The 16269-nt window shown below is 48.7% G+C and overlaps 1 protein-coding gene across 1 annotated transcript; it reads right to left on the bottom strand.

The window, feature by feature from the left end:
- Window positions 1-1305: 1305 nt before the first annotated feature.
- Window positions 1306-15587, bottom strand: MYOZ3 (myozenin 3). The gene is made up of 6 exons (XM_049858637.1): window positions 15236-15587; window positions 13671-13729; window positions 7520-7674; window positions 6320-6458; window positions 5740-5902; window positions 1306-2040 (listed from the first exon to the last, which is right to left on the bottom strand). Exons 2-6 carry the CDS (start codon window positions 13726-13728, stop codon window positions 1872-1874), a joined length of 684 nt encoding a protein of 227 aa, XP_049714594.1. The 5' UTR covers window position 13729; window positions 15236-15587; the 3' UTR covers window positions 1306-1871.
- Between the last annotated feature and the right edge of the window lie 682 nt (window positions 15588-16269).

Genomic DNA, 16269 nt, shown 5'->3' with positions numbered 1-16269 from the left:
CATTCCATAAAAGGCAGCCATCATCATCGTCATCACCATCCTCATCACTTGAACTGAAAAGCATTAGTTTCTCTCCTTTCCCTAAACAGCTAGAGCAAAGCCCTAAACTAAGGGGGGTGGGGGCAGAAATAGGACAAGATCTACTCTTGGGGCCTGCTCAGAATAGGAGGTGGAAAGAAGGAGCCCCGTAAGTGCCCCCACTTTGTGCCTGTCTGTAAGATGCCCGGGTTGGGGGTGGCCCCTTCTCCCCACCCCCCATGGCCATCTCCCTAGTCCTGGCCTCATTACTTGCAGACTTCCCAGCTTCCAGCATTACTCCTTTCCAATGTGTTCCCCACACAGCAATCAGCAAGATCCTTTGAAAATGTAAACCTGGCTTGTCACTACCTCACTTAAAAACCTCCCCATTCCCTCGGTAATGCCCCCACCCCGCCCTCGCTGCCTCCTCTCACACAGCCCTCTCCCTTCTCCAGAGCACCCCGCCCCAATGCAAGACCCGGCATCCATGCTCAGGCTGCTCCACCTGCCAGGAATTCCCTCCCATCACCCTCTTCCCTAGGTGAATTTGTACCTGTCCTCCCAGGCCCTGCTCAAACCCTCTGGGAAACTTCTCCAAATCCCAGCCCTCACTCTAACCCTGGGCACTTTGTTCCTTGGTTGCCAATTAGCATACCTTCCTCTGCTAGTTTGATTTGTTGAAGGAGCCCTGGTGGCACAGTGGTTAAGTGCTCAGCTGTAAACCAAAAGGTCGGTGGTTCAAACCCACCAGCAGCTCCACAGGAGAAATATGTGGCAGGAGAAAGGCATGGCAGTCGGCTTCCTTAAAGATTAAAAAACCCATTGCTGGGAAGTCGATCCTGACTCATAGAGTAGAACTGCCCCATAGGGTTTCCAAGAAGCACCTGGTGGATTTGAACTGCTGACCTTTTGGTTAGCAGTCAAACTCTTAACCACTATGTCACCAGGTTTTCCTCTATAGCCTTGGAAATCCTATGGGGCAGTTTTACTCTGTCCTATAGGGTTGCTATGAGTCAAGATGGACTTGGCGGCAACAAGTTTGGCTTTTTTGGTTTTGGAGAACTTTAGGGTGATTTGCTTTACAAATATGTCTTCCCAAATGTCTTTTCCTCTTGTAGATCAGGGACTGGGGCTTACTCATCATACACGTTCCCTAGGTCCAGTACACTGTAGATGATGAGCAAATATTTACAGCGTGAATAGATGGATGGAGACTGGCCTTGTCTCAGTAAAAGAGCCCTGGAAGTGCGATGGTTAATTGCTTGGCTGCTAACGAAAAAGTTGGCTATCTGAACCCGTCCAGCCACTCCGAAAGAGAAAAGACCTGGTGATCTGCTCCCATAAACATTACAGCCTACGAAACCCCACAGGGCAGTTCTACTCTGTCATATAGGGTCGCTATGAATCTGAATCAACTCAATGGCACACAACAACAGCAAAGATGGGCTGCCAATTACCTCCCTGTCACTGAAGGGGCGTAAGCTGGAGCATGGGGCGGGAGGAGTGGGGGCATGGAGGTGGATTCCACCAGTGGTTTTGACTCCTAATGGCACAAGGCATGGTCAAGTTACACTGGAATCATGTGGGAGAGTCCCTTACTGATACAGAAGCCCTAACCAGGAGATTCTGAGGCTGCCAGTCTGGGGTGGGCCAGGAATCTGCATTCAAAACATTCAGGGGATTTTGAAGCATAGCCACTTTGGGGGACCAGTGAACTTTGTGACCTTCGAGGCGATTTGCAATAAGACTTTGTGTGTGAAGGCCCTTTGTAAACTGTGAAGTGCGGTCCACAAGCCTGGGCTCCAAGTGTTACCCGAACTCCAAGACTGGGGAGTTGAAGATTCAGGCTGGGGCTACAGGTCCTCGGATTCTGGGAGGTGGCGGACCCAGCCCTGGGCCACTCTGTTGAAACTGGGTCTGCGGCGGAGGAGTTCCAAGCCAGTGGTGAGCTCTGGGACAAAGGGCATGGCTGCCTTGGGAACAGTGTCCCCAACAAGGGGTCCTCCAAATGGCACCGGGGTCCTGGGGAAAGAAGAGAGGCAGGAGGGGTAGGCTGTACAAGAAAGGGATGGCAGAGCAGCGATGGGTGGGCCACTATGTGTGGCCCCCTCCCCGTCTCTCTCTGGGCCTCAGTTTCCCCTTCTATACAGCACGTTTTGTACTACTTTTGACAGGGTTCTCCCACTCTGCCCTTTTCTGAGACTTCCCCTAGAGGGGTGGTTTATTGTTTAGGAATAGTCATTTTAGAGCTAGAACTGACTTGTCCTAAGCTAAACTCTAAAACTCTAGGCTCCCCTTAAGTAAACTCCAGAAGGAGCAGAGTTGGAAGTGGAGTTTTTCCGTCCTCTCATCACCTCCCCTTAGAACAATACACCCACAGACAGGAGAGAGGAGGCGGAGTAGAAGGAGGATGGAGAATCAGGGAAATGAAAATGACAACAGAGGCATGCCATTTCTCATCCATAAGACTGGCAAAATGAAATAATGTGAGAAGAGAGCAAAGTTGGTGAGATGGTAGGGGCAAAGTTTCACTTATATAGTCCTAGTTGGAGAGTAAATTAGTACTGCTGGCTTAGAGGATAGGGGCAGTGGCGGGTCAGTGGTGGAATTCACACCTTCTCTGCAGGTGACCTGGGTTCGATTCCTGGCCAATGCACCTGAGGCCCAGCCACCACTGGTCTGTCAGTAGAGGCTTGTGTGTTGCTATGATGCTGAACCGGTTTCAGTGGAGCAACTAGACTAAGATCAACTAGGAAGAAAGACTTAACAATCTACTTCTAAAAATCTGCCAGTGAAAACCTTATGGATAACAATGGTCTGATTTCGTCGTGCATGGGGTCGCCATAAGTTGGGGGGCTGACCTGATGGTAGCTGACAACAATCACCTTGGCGGACCTTTTGAACCCGAAAATACGTAAGCCCTGTCGCCTCCAGGCTTATAGTTTAGGAAAGCACGTGCACGTATGCATAAGGTGGTAGGTGTGAGTCCTGCGTTGGCGAAGAACTAGAAACAATGCGCATGTCCATCAGCAGAGGAATGGACAAGACAGATGCAGAGTAGCCACACGGCAGAATACTATACAGCAGCTTAAAAGGCATGAACTAGATCTATGCATATTAACTAGGGTAGATTTCAAAAACGTAATGCTGAGTGAAAAAAGCAACTTACAGAATGAAATGCAAAGTATTAAAACACACATACATACACACAAACAAAGCCATATCCTCTACAGGTAGGTAGCTGTCCATGCAAAAAGTTCTGGAGACAAACACGTTAACCTGACAACAGTGCTACCTTTGGGGAGAGAACTAGGAATGGAGGACAATGGACAAAGGGGGCCTAGCTTTATCTGTAATTGTCTTTTTTTTTTTTTTTAAGAAAATACTCTTATGTGATTTAAAAAGAATTTTTTTTTTTTTAAGAAAAATAAAAAGTAGCCCCACATGCAGAGTTTTCCCTCAGTCTGGGACCATGGGAAGAGGAAAGTGCTTCCCCCTGGGGCAGAAAATCTTGGGCCAGGGCCTGGGGTCCAGCCAGGAAGTTTACTGCCTGAACCACCCCAGCTTTGGCGGCAACAGCAGGCCCCACCAGAGCAGGCTGGGCAGTTTCCAAGCTGAGCAGGCCTCAAGTTCACCCTTGACTGGGAGCCCAAAACACTGGGGTCTGAGCCGAGCTCGACCACCAACATTGCCATTCTTCCTCTCTAAGACTAGCTGCCCCTTTTGTCCCAAACGGGGACTGGACTCCGGCCTCCCTAGGCCCTCCTTCTACTTGTAGTAATGTGCCTCAGCCTACCACACCTGAGGCTTGAGCTGGATGGGGGCTGGGCCGAGCTGGCTGGCCTGGAAGCTACCTGCCAGGATTGAATGTCTGCTGAGGGTTTAGATAGCCAGGTAGAGGGGTCTGAGGGCCCCAGGAGAAGTGAGAAGTCAGTCCTGCCTGGCCAGAAACTCCAGAAGGTCTGCCATGGCTCGTGGCTCACACAGCGCCTGTTGGCCCAATTCTTCCTATAAGTCATTCCCCGGCTCTTCAGCTGTCTGAGAGCAGTCATATCCCTCCCGAGCCATTCCTTCTCAAGGCTGACCACTCCCAGTTTCTTCAGCCCTTTCTCATGTGGCGTGGTCTCCAGACCTAGCCAGCTCCTGGTGCCTAGCTGTCTGTCTGTCAGACAGACACAGTCTCCATGTGTGGTCTGAGCAGGTGCCAGAAGAGCTGAACTGGGGCCTCCTCTCTGTGGACCCTCCTCCTCCTCCTCACTTAATGCAGCCCAAGCCAGAGGAACATTTCCAGAAATAGCATCAGACCAAGGAAGCCAATTGCAGTTGAAATGTATCCTCCACCCCAAGGCCTTTCTGCAGTGCCAAGTCCCTCTCTTCACTCCTATAACTTGTTTTAGGTCCCCCAGGACAGAATGTTAAGTTTACCTCTTTCAAATTCTACCTTGTAGCTTTTCCATGATTTCAGCCTGAAAATAATAATTTTACCAGTTGCCGTCAAGTTGATTCTGACTCTTGGCAGCCCTATGTGTTGCAGAGTAGTACTGTGCTCCACAGGGCTTTCAAAGCTGTGATCTTTCAGAAGCAGATCACCAGGCCTTTTTTCCTAGGCTCCTCTAGATGGGTTCAAACTACCAACCTTTCATCTAGTAGTCGAGCACCACCCAGGGACTCCAATAATAATAATAACTATTGTTTATTGAAAGCTTAGTGCTGGCCAGAAACTTTCCCTGTGCCTTCTCATATCATCCTCATAACAATCCCATAAAATAGGTACTATAATAGCCTCACTGTACAGGTGGGAAAACAGAGGCTCCGAGAGGTAAAGTCACTTACCCAAGGTCACACAGCCAGGCACGGAGTCTGCATTTGAGCCCACATTGAGGGTCCATGCTATAAACCAGCACAGGACACTCCTCTGTGCTCTCATCTTAGGGGGCCAGCATTTCACTGTTAGTCCCCACTTTGGGGCAACCCCAAAGCCACCCTCTAGGCCTTTTCCAAAGGAGCCCTCCTGGAGCACTTGTTAAGCACTTGGCTGCTAACTGAAAGGTCAGCAGTTCAAACCCCCTAGCCGCTCTGCAAGAGAAAATACCTGGAAATCTGCTTCCATAAAGATTACAGCCTAGGAAACCCTCTGGGGCAGTTCTACTCTGTAATACAGGGTCACTGTGAGTTGGAATAGATTCGACTGCATCCAACAACAACAGGCCTCTTCCCAACTATTGATGAAAGTGAGGAGAAGACCTGGCTGGCCTAGCACTGATGAGATTTGGGGCCCCCACCCAGGGAAGAATGTGCACCTGGTGTCCATCAGAGGGACTGCACACAGCAGTTACGGAGAACAAGAAACTGGGCCCTGGAGTCAGACAAACCCAGACTTGACTCCCAGCCCTGCTGCTGCGTCCTTGCTTTGTGATTTGGGGCAGGTTGTTTGATATTTCTGAGCCTGAGTCTCTCCATCTGCAAGATAGGAAAAATTGTAGTACCCACCCTACCCTGATGTGGCAAGGACCCAACAAGATGTGTGGCACCTTGGTCCATTCAGTTCAAGTACGTTTATTGAGCACCTACTGTGTGCTGAGGCACTGTTCTAGCAAGAGCTGAACAAAGGTATATAGTGTCTCAGGTAGAACCTGGCATGCAGAAAGTGTGCAGTAAATGCAGGCTACTGTTGTGGTTGGCATTGGCTACCTGGGCACCAGAGAGCCCACCCCATCTTACTTGTTGAAATTGCGGTACTCAGAGGCGCTGGGGATGTAACTTCGCCCATCCCTTTGGTAATCTCGGTAGCTGACGAACTCCTCCCAGGGGCATCGGTAAGCCTTGGGGATGGCTGTGTGGTTGAACTTCTCAGGTGGGACACTCTTCAGGGGCTCTGAATAGCCTGCGGGAGGAGAAGGGCTCGTCAGAGGCTGGCGGGAGCGGGCGCCCCGCTCCTTTCTCCCTCAGCCCCCACTCCTGCCCACCCCACCGACCTGGTTAGAATAGGGACGACCAGAACTAGAAAAGAGGTGAGTGGCGGAAGTGACACCAACGTTGCCCAGCAAAGGAGACCCTTTCCCATCCCAGGAAACTGGAGGACCAAGGCAGAGGAGCCAGCAGTTCCAGACGCAGGTTCTAGTCTTGGCCTGGACTCTACGCGCTGCGACCTTGGGCGCGTCACTGTGCCTCTCTGGGCTTCAGTGTTGCGGACAATAGCTTGGTCTAGATGTTCTCTGGGCGCTCTTCCTGCCCCCACAGTGGAGGATACCCATGGTCCTGGCCGCCTGCCCTGGTCCCAGGACCCGGGGAGGCCACTCACCGGGTGCCAGGGCGCTGGGGGTGCGGGGGCGCTCCGCTGAGGCGGTTGCGGGGCGGGCATCCTGGGGGGGCCCGGACGTGGCTGGAAAGATGTGGAGCTCCGAACGGTAGTTCTCCTGCCCCTCAGGACCGTTGACAGCCTGGACACAGAAGTGGGCGCTCAGAGGCCACAGGCGACCCTATCTGAGCCTCCCTGGCCGCTTCCCCTCAACTCCCCCTCCCTCAGGGCCTTCGTCTGTGCTCATCGTCCCTGTTCTGAACACCTTCTCCTTGGCGCTTCCAGCCAGGATGGGGGTGGGGGGCGGCAAATAAACCACAGCATGGCTCAGCGGAGCAAGGGGCCAGAGTCTCCACCAAAAAATATGAACATAATCCTAGCGCCCATCTCGTGGGGGTTTGGGGAGAGTTAATAGTGTAGCCAGCTAACCCAGCACCTGTGACAGAGAAAGGCTAAGAGTTATTGTAATATTGGCCCTGGGCAAGCAAGCCTCAGTTCCTTCTCCATAAAATGGGGATGATGATAATATCTGCCTCATGGGGTTCTACAGCATTAAATGAGATGATACATGGAAAGTGCTTAGCTAGCAGTGTTAGGCACATAGGTGTTTTGTTATCTTTTTTATTCTGCCACATCACCCCCCTCTCAGTTTCCCTCCCTTCAGCCCAGAAATTGAGTGGAACAGATGGGCGGAATGCCCTGGACTTCATAAGAAGGACTGGAGACGGCCTGTTGCCTTTCTGAGGCCTGGGAATAAACATTCTTGCCACCTTTCTCTGCCAACAGACTAGACTGTCCTGTGGCCTCTTCCTTCTTCCAGTGGGAAGAAAAGAAAAGGGTATTTTGTGTTTTCCATCTTAGGTTGAGCTCAAGCCTCACCTAAATCCTGCTTGTTGCAAATTCGGCCCAGAGCATGTGACGGTCGTTCAGCACTTTTTTGTAGGAGCCAGGGCCCCTTGACCCACAGATCACCTGCCCAATCGACTTTATGTTTTATATCTGGGCAAAGATGCCTACAGAGATAATACTTCTAGGACCACACAGCAAGTCAGGGGCTCAATCTGATAAGAATGTCACAGCTAGAGCTTGAGGGACTCACCAGGGGCCAGAGGTCCTCAACCTCGCTCACTATGTGACTTTAGGCTAACCACTGGCCCTCTCTGGGCATCAGTTTCCCCATGAGCACCAGGAGGGGCCGCTCACCCCCCGTTGGCTGGCTGTAAGCTCAAAGATGAACCTCTGCACACGGCGTTGCCTCTTCTGGAAGAGGAGGGAGCCCCGGTTGTTGCGCAGCGACAGCTCCTCCATCATCAGGTCCTGGGGCACACTCAGCTTCTTGCCCAAGTCCAAGGAAGGGACTGCCAGGAGAAGCCAGAGCAGGCTCTTACTACCCAGTCTGGAAGGCACCCCAGGCCACAGCCTGTAAGGCACTGCTTCACAGCACTGCACCATGTGTGTGAAAATGTCTGTTTCTCCCCATATTTGCCAACACTGGGTATCATCATTCTTTGGAGTCTTTGCCCACTCGTTAAGCAGAAAAGACACCTCAGAGTTTAGGAAATTCACATGTGTTTAATATTGACCAACACTGAGCACTGTTTCAGAAGTTTAGTGGCCATTTGTATTGATCCCCGTGAATTTCTGGTGCAGCTTTTTGTCCACCGTAGTGGAGGTAGAGAGAAATGATCAGATTCTAGACTTCTTTTAAAGCAAGCTACGGGTATGGGACATGAGCAAGAGAGGAGTCGTGGATGACTGCAAGGTTCCTGGCCTGTGTCACTGGAAGGGTGGAGCAGCCACTCACTGAGACAGGGAAGACTGGGGTGGGGGAGGGGGAAGGTTTAGAGAAAGATCTGGAGTTGTTTTAGACATGTTATTTTCATTTTAGAATAGCCTTTTATTATCATACAAAAGCATCTGTGTACATTGTAGAAAATTAGAAAATATAAAAAAATATAGGTAAGGAAAAAGAAAAGTACTGTTTTCCACTACCCAGAGATTGCCACTATTCACACCTTATTATATATCCTTTCATATCTTTTTCTATAACTATATATTCATATACGTGTTTTTAGCCAAAATAATGTCATATCATACATGTTTTGTAAATTGCTTTTCTCAATTAATGATCTTCACCTTTGCAAGTGAACAAACTTTTGTTTATTTAATACCTAGTATTAAATTCACATTCACCTAGTATTCACATTCCCCTCACTGTCTCCAAAGTCAGGCATGTTAGGTTTGAGGAGCTTTGTGGACATCTAAGTGGAGATGCTGAGGAGGGAGGTGGATGTATGAGTCTGGTGTTTATGGACAAGAAGTGACCTGTAGACAAAAACGTGGGCGTCAGCAGTTTATAAATGGTATTTTAAGCTGGGAACCTAGATGAGTTCACCAAGGGAATGAGAATAGAGAAGAAATCCAAAGACCGAGTCCTGCAGCTGCCAACATTTAGACGGAGGAGACAGGGAACCAGCCCAGGAGCCTGGGAAGGTGCACCCAGTAACCCAGAAAAAAAAAAAATCCCAGTGCCGTCGAGTTGATTGCGACTCATAGCGACCCTGTAGGACTGAGTAGAACTGCCCTGCACCCAGTAAGGTAGGGAGAAATCAAAAGAGTGTCCTGGAAACCAAATGATGAAAATCTTTCTGGGAAGACAGAGTGGTCAGTGGAGTCAAATGCTGCTGACATGTCGAGTAATATGATGGCTGGAAAGTGACGATTATTATATTTAGCAACATTGAGTCACTGGTAATCTTCACAGGAGTAGTTTCTACGGAGCATTTGGGTGTGAAGGCCTAATTAGAACAGGTTCAAGAGAAAATGGACAGAGGAATAAGTTAAACCACACCACAATGAAGCAATGAGCCAAATCCAGCAGGTGGCACATTCTGCAGAACAACTGGTCTGGTTTCTTCCAACAAGTCAATGGCATGGAAAAAAGGTTGGGGAGTTGTTTTGGATTAAAGGAGAGTTAAGAAGCATAACAACCAAATAAGAACAAAGTTTGGATCCTGATTAAAACAAACTGACTGTAAAATGACATTGTAAAGAAATGAGAGAAAGTTGAATATGGAATTGGTTACTCGATGGTATTAATTATTGTTAATTTTGTTTAATGGACTAATATCTTTGTGGTCATGTAAGAAAAGTCCTACTTATTTTTTCCAATAATTTTTTTTTAATTTGTGGTAAAATATATATGGAATCCCTGGGTAGTGCAAACAGTTAATATGCTCAGCTGCTAACCGAAAAGTTGGAGGTTTGAGTCCACCCAGAGGCACCTTATCAATTAAGCAGTAACTCAACATTTCTCCTTCCTCCAGCCCCTGGTAACCTCTAATCTACTTTATTCATTTGCCTATTCTAGATATTTCCTAGAAGTGGGGTCATACTATACTTGCCCTTTTGCATCTCAGTTACTTCACTTAGCATGATGTCTTATGATTTTTGAAACATTCTGAAATATTTGGGGGATGAAATGGCATGCTCTTTAGGATTCACTTTGAAATGACCCAGGAATAAAAGGAGGGGGGTGTCCTAGGGACATGTACTTTCTACTTTTGTATTTGTTTGGAAATTGTTATAATGAAAGGTTAAAAAAAAAAAAAAAAGGGAGAGTATGGTAAAAAGTACAGACAACTGCTTGGAGGACTTGTGCTCTAAGGAGCACAGCTGGAGGCAGCTGTGGAATCAAGTGGATTTCCCTTTGTTTTGTTTTAAGAGGGAAAAATAACAGCGTGTTTGTAAGCTGATGGGAGACTTGACAATGCAGAAGCTAGGGAAGGCTTGCTGAAGGAATGTCCTCTAGCAGGAGGGAGGGGAAAGGAGGGTGTCCAGGGCACAACCAGAAGGGTGAGCTGCAGACAGGTGCAAGGAGCATTCACACACACCAGGAAGGACAACTGAGGATGTGGGCACAGGTGCAAGCCCGGAGGGAGCTTGGAGAAGTTGTTCCTTGGTTGCTTCATTTTTCTCAGTGCAATAAGAAGCAAGGCTATTAGCTGAGAACGAAGATGGGGAAGGAGGTACTGGAGGTTTGAGGAGAGAGGAGAAGGGTTGACAGAGTCACCTAGGAGGTAGTACAGGAGAGTGAATGGACGAGAGAAGTGGGAGTGGTTACTGGCCAGTGCTGAGGGCTCACTCAGGAGCTGTGACTGACTCTACACAATGGAATACTAAACAGTCTTTTAAAAAAAGAGGTTGGTTTTTTTCATTCCTTTAACAAACATGTATCGGGCACCTTCTACACACTACCAGTAGAAGGATAGCCACTGTATGTAGGTTAAATGGAAAAAAAAAAAAAGGTCCAGAAGAATATATATTGTAAGATCCCACTTGTATATTAAAAAAAATAAGTATGTGTTTGTGCATGCATTGAAAAATCTGCAAGGAGACATACCAAATATTAGCAGTGACTCTTATTCCCTGAGTAGTGCAAATGGTTTGTACTTGTTTACTAAGCTAGAGGTTGGCAGTTTTAACCCACCCAAGGGCACTGCAGAAGAAAGGCCTGGCAATCTGTTTCCATAAAGATGACAGCCAAGAAAACCCGATGGAGCAGTTTTACTGTGTAACACACGGGGTCGTCATGAGCCAGAATTGACTCCACAGCACCAGGTTACTTACGGGACATATGAAGAAGGAAGACTAGAGATTGTTTTCACTGGGGTTTTTTTTTGTTTTTTGTTTTTTTTTTTACTTAAAGGTATGAAAGACTATACCTAAAAACAAAAGGCCCACTTGCATCATATTCTCAAATACTATCCAGATGAGCTGAACTCAATATTTTTAAAAAAAAGGAAGGGATGGAGGAAAGAATGAAAAACAATAGATAAAACATGTTTGACGCAATTCCATTTCTAGGGATTCATTTGTGGGGAAAAAGTTAAATAAACATACCCAAAGATAGATATAATATATATATATATACATATATATATATATACATATATATATATATACAAGGATGTTTATTGCAGTGGGTTTAAAAATTATGGAAACTGGGTACCAGTCTTGTAGCGGACGTTGCTGCCCAGATGCCCTTTACCAGCAGCTAAGAGTTCACAGCTGTCGCCTTCTGCAGAGAATTGCCTGGGGGCGTGGAAGCTGCCATGGTCCCCTTGCCTCAGGCAGAATGAATTCTGTGGTGCAATTCCTGCTCCAGAGCCTTTCGCAGGTCATACTGAACCTGGACCACATCCTTGTTTAAGCAGTTTCCCCAGGCCATCCTGCTTCCCTCACTTCCCTGCTCCTGAGAGCACGCCCTCAACAAGTCACTTGACGAGAGTCCATAGGCTCTACTCCTAAGCATTTCAACGTTCATGACCACCACTGGGTTGATGAAACATATTCTGATCTGTCCAAACAATAGCACTCTGGGAGAGTGGGGAGAGGGCAGGCGGTGAGATAAATAAATCATACTGGGAACATACAGGGTTGTTAGGAGTTGGAATGGACTTGATGGCAGTGGGTCTGGGTAAGATGGAAAGAAGTTTGTGGTATGCTGCTAAATGAAAAACAACCCAAGCTGAAGAACACAACATACAGTACACATGTTTATATAAATAAGCTTATATATGAACAGAAGAAGGGTTCATACAAATATGTTAACAGCAGTTATCTCCAGGTGGTTCCATTACAAGGAACCCTCTCTTTCAAGGCATCATGTGTGTCTTCTCTAAATTTGTAATAAAATGGATTATTATTTTTATAACCATATAATAAAAAAGTGGCTCTGTAGACAAAGGGATCTAGAGTCAAATCTCCGCTGTACCACCTCTCAGATGTCTGACCACCCAGCCCCCCTCTGAGCCACAGTTTTCTCAGCTTCAAAATGGCAGCAATGAAATATTTAATTTACAGGGTTGTCGTGAGGATTAAATGACGTAAAATGTAAAAGCTCAGCACAGTGTCTTGACACCGTACGGGCACAATGAGAGTGTTTTTGTTTTATCACTTTACAATGGCTGTGTTTTGCTGAGGGTTTTTTTTTTCTTCAATTCTAGTTTCAAAATTAGTTTTTAATTAATACTCTAGCGATAATGAACAATTGATATACTTCAAAAAAAAATACTTCAAGTCAGGCATAAATGATGTGTGCCAATATTCGACAGCAACTGGCTTGGGTTTTTTTTTTTTCCAATTATTTTTGGTTCTGTAATTAATTAATTAGACATAAGAGAAGGGAATTTGAGGCCCGGCTCTAGAGCGTCAATATGTCACCAAGAAACTTGGCATGAACAAAGGGAGGCAAGAAGGCACAAAATAGGTTAAAGTGATAAGTTACAAATTAGGATTATGTACTTCTTAGCTCTCTGACGGAGTCAAAACAGAAGTGTTTACCAGAGCTGGGTTCTCTGTCCACCTGCATCAGAATCACCTGGGCACTTGTCTAAAAGGCAAATGTATGGGCCCCACTCCAGGTCACGGAATCAGGATCCCTGGGAGTTGGTGCCAGGAATCTGTATTTTTAACCAACATTGCCACGTCACTATGATTCATACTAAAGTTTGAGAACTCCGACTTAGCTGAATTAATTTTAAAAATACTTCAAGTGCTCTAAAGTAGGTCAAATTAACAGACTCCAAAATTAACCCAAGAGTTCCGGAAGAGGTCTTGTAGAATCGATAAACATGAATTTTAGCATGATTTAGTCATTAGATGAGTAGGCTTTTAGGTAAAATTGCTTGAGTCAAATTGGGTAGCCTGCTCTATCCCACACCCCCCATGCCTCATCTCTAGCCTTGAGGCTGGGCTGTCCTGAGCCATCTTGGAGGCCTTGGTGAAACCCACGGTTACGGTAAAACCAAAAAACCCAAACCCGTTTATGTCAAGTCAGTTCCGACTCATGGCGACCCCATATATTACGGTAGGGTTTTCTTGGTTGTAATCTTCATGGAAGCAGATCACCAGACCTTTCTCCCACGGCGTTGGTGGGCGGGTTCAAACCGCCAACCATTAGGCTAGGAGTGGAGCACAAACCGTTTGTGCCACCCAGGGATCCTTACAGTTACAAAAGACAAGGGTAAAGTGTGGGGAGCTTGTGGCCACAGATAGGGCGAGGTCTGGGACCACAGCCCTCAGAGGTCTCTCAATTGAGTCCTTACCTCAGTTTGGGGCCAGGACCAGGGTCATTTTAGGACCAGGGATAGAGCTCAGTCTGGGGCACTCAACCATAGCTCCTGGATTTAAGGGACGCGGCCCTTCCCAATACCTCAGTAAGCTTCCCAGCCCTGGTGGCAGATTCTGTGGGTGCTCTCTCAGGACTGGCCTGGAACTCACACCTGTTTGCCCAGGTCTGGGACCCAGAGGGGATGGCGCCTGAGGAAAGCACAGGCTGGGCCCATCTTACCTGGTCCAGAGAGGTCCCCCATGGCACTCATATGTTCCTTCTGCTCTTTGGGGATCATCCTGTGGAGAAAAGACTCCTGCAAATGAGCCAGGCTGCATTCCCCCCGCCCCCTCCGTCTTCCTCCACAAACCTCCTCCACCGCCCTGCTTCATCCACTCCAGCCCTGCACCAGCCTTAGCCCACTCCAGAGAGTGGGGTCTCTGTACAGAGGAGTAGACCTAGGCCCAGGGAGGGTTAGGGTGGTGCTCCTGGTCACATAAATCTGCTTCTATGTTGCTAGGGAAGCACTCTGTCTTCGGGGGCGGTCTCTTCCCAGGCCTAGAATCTCCATCAGGAGAGCTGGTGGTACCAGGGACACAGGAGAGGAGCGTTGAGGGGAGAGAGGGTTTCAGGCATTCTCATCAGCTGCTGACCCTGGAAAGCTCTGATCAGAGAATGAGAGGTAGGAGCTTTAAGTCAGAGGCAGCAGACTTGTGGACTACCGGGAGCGAGGGAGCTGGGCTGCCACAGCAGGGCCTGCAGGGCTGGCCCTCCCCCGCTATTCCCCCTTACTTGGCCCCGAGGAGACTCAAGGGGACAGAGGTCCAATAAAGCTGTAAGACCATCTCACCTCCTCCCGTTCCTCCACAACCCTGGGCCAACCTGCAGGGCACCCTCCTCTCCCTCACCCCCTGTCCTTCCTCCTCTCTCCTTCCCTTCTCCTCTTCCATTCCCCAATTTGTGTCTCCTGGCTCTTTCCATGAATCTTGGAGGAGATTTACAAATAACACAAGGTCCAGAGCCCCAGAGAACCCTGGCGGGCCCAAATCCAGATTCCCTAACTTACCCCAGGAGAGAAGGCAGAGAGACCTTGAGCTTCCCAAATGGCTGTCCACCCCTGTGCCCACCTCTTTGCTTCCAGATATTTTTAAGCTCCTTCATTAAAACAATCCACCTTCATCTGTACCCCCCGATCCCAACCCCTGGCCTCAGGTCAGTGTGTTCTGGCCCCTGACTGCCTCTGTGACTGCGAGCAAGTTGCTTTCCTGCTCTGTGCCTCAGTTTCCCTGTCTGTAACATAAATAGGTTGGGCTAGGTCATGGGGATCCATGGGTGGGTTTCAGGGTATCTGTGAACCTCTAACCGTATGCAAACATGAGTGTGTCTGCATACATTTGAGGTGAGAGTCATGAAGTGACTGAGAGTGCCCTGACTGTGACCATTGAGGATCCCACAGTGCACAGATACATTCTTGATAAATTCACCCCTTGCAGAGACTCACAGGCACTGGGAAGGGCCCCTCACTGTACAGACAGGGAAGTATTTCCCTTTATTGCCTAAAGATGCTGACATCCTGAGCAGAACCATTACCTACCCCCGCCTCTAACCCTAGGCACCCCTTCCCCATTTAACAAAGAGTAACCTAGAGCTTAGAGGCCCTCTCTTCCTAACCCAGGGCTCAGGCGCCAGGAGTCCCATACTCCCCCAACCCTCTGCACGGCCCTTCCATTGTCTGTGGGGAGGTGCCCTGGGAATTGGCTTGGCTCCCCTGTCTACTCCCCACAGGTCCCCTGGGATCCCGGTACCTGAGAGGATGGGGCCACAGTGGGCAGGTGGGAGTGTCAGGCCCTCAAGGTCAATCCCTCTGTCAGGAGCTGAGAGTGAGTGGTCAGGGTCTGTGTCGGCAGTTGGTGGTCATTAAGCAGTGTGTGCCCGCAGCTGGCTCTGGCCTCAGCTGAAGAGTTGCGACCCTACCCTGCCATGGGTCACAGCCTTATTTCGGGCTGCAACAGGAGCTGGGGCCAGATGCTAAAAGCACTAGGCCCTAGGGAAGACAGGTGCCCCGGCAGCAGGCCCTTGCAGATGGAAGGGCTTTCGTTCATGTGCTCTCGCACACGCACGCAGGCACGCACGGACACAGGCACGCAGGCATGCACGCACACAGGCACGCAGGCACGCACACACTTGCATGCACACCCCAAAATCACCTGGAAGTGCTAAGACTCAGTTGCCACTCACTTCAGCTTGTTATTATTGTATCCTCAGTGCCTAGAACAGTGCCTGGTACGAACTCAACAGGTAATCATTGAATGAATGAATGAGTTGTCCCCCAATATCTTGCTTGACTTATTCTTTCCTTCCTTCTTTTCTTCTTTCCTGCATTTCCCCCTTCCTTCTTCCTCTCTCTTTCCCTCCCTCCCTCCACCTTCTCACATTCTCCAAGCCTTTCTCTATGGGCCGAAAATAAATAAGGTGGAGCTCTGTCCTCAAGGAGCTCAGCCAGGCCAGAGTCAGATAGTAAACAAGCCTTTGGAATACATGATGGGAAGTGTTCTGGTTGAGCCCAGGGGAGGGTGTCACCAGCTCACCTCAGCCTGGGTATAGAGGGGGTGGGGAACGCTTCCGAGAGGAGGTGACATTTGAGTTGGGCATTGAGGGATGAGTGGGAGCTCAGTGGGCATAGGAGGGGCAAAACTTGTCAGGAGAGGGCACAGCATGTCTAAAGAGGTTAGAGGATCCCCAAGTAGAGCTAGGGTGTGGGGGACAGTGGTTAGAGATGAGGCCAGACAGGTAGACAGGTGCCAGATCACAGCAGGCTTTTCAATGGGGTGCTGTTGAA

This window comes from Elephas maximus, chromosome 2, assembly GCF_024166365.1.
Source record: "Elephas maximus indicus isolate mEleMax1 chromosome 2, mEleMax1 primary haplotype, whole genome shotgun sequence".
NCBI classification, from domain to species: Eukaryota; Metazoa; Chordata; class Mammalia; order Proboscidea; family Elephantidae; genus Elephas; species Elephas maximus.
The sequence above is the reverse complement of the archived record's forward strand: the minus strand, read 5'-3'. Positions and strand labels throughout refer to the sequence as shown.

Bases quoted from the DNA above. Each gene is read 5' to 3' on its own strand.
- MYOZ3 (XM_049858637.1), bottom strand. From the start codon at position 13,728: ATGATCCCCAAAGAGCAGAAGGAACATATGAGTGCCATGGGGGACCTC. The intron at 6,459-7,519 runs GTGAGCGGCCCC...TTCTGTGTCCAG, and splicing joins TTACAGCCAGCCAACGGGGG to GCTGTCAACGGTCCTGAGGG. The intron at 5,903-6,319 runs GTGAGTGGCCTC...CTCCTCCCGCAG, and splicing joins CCCCAGCGCCCTGGCACCCG to GCTATTCAGAGCCCCTGAAG.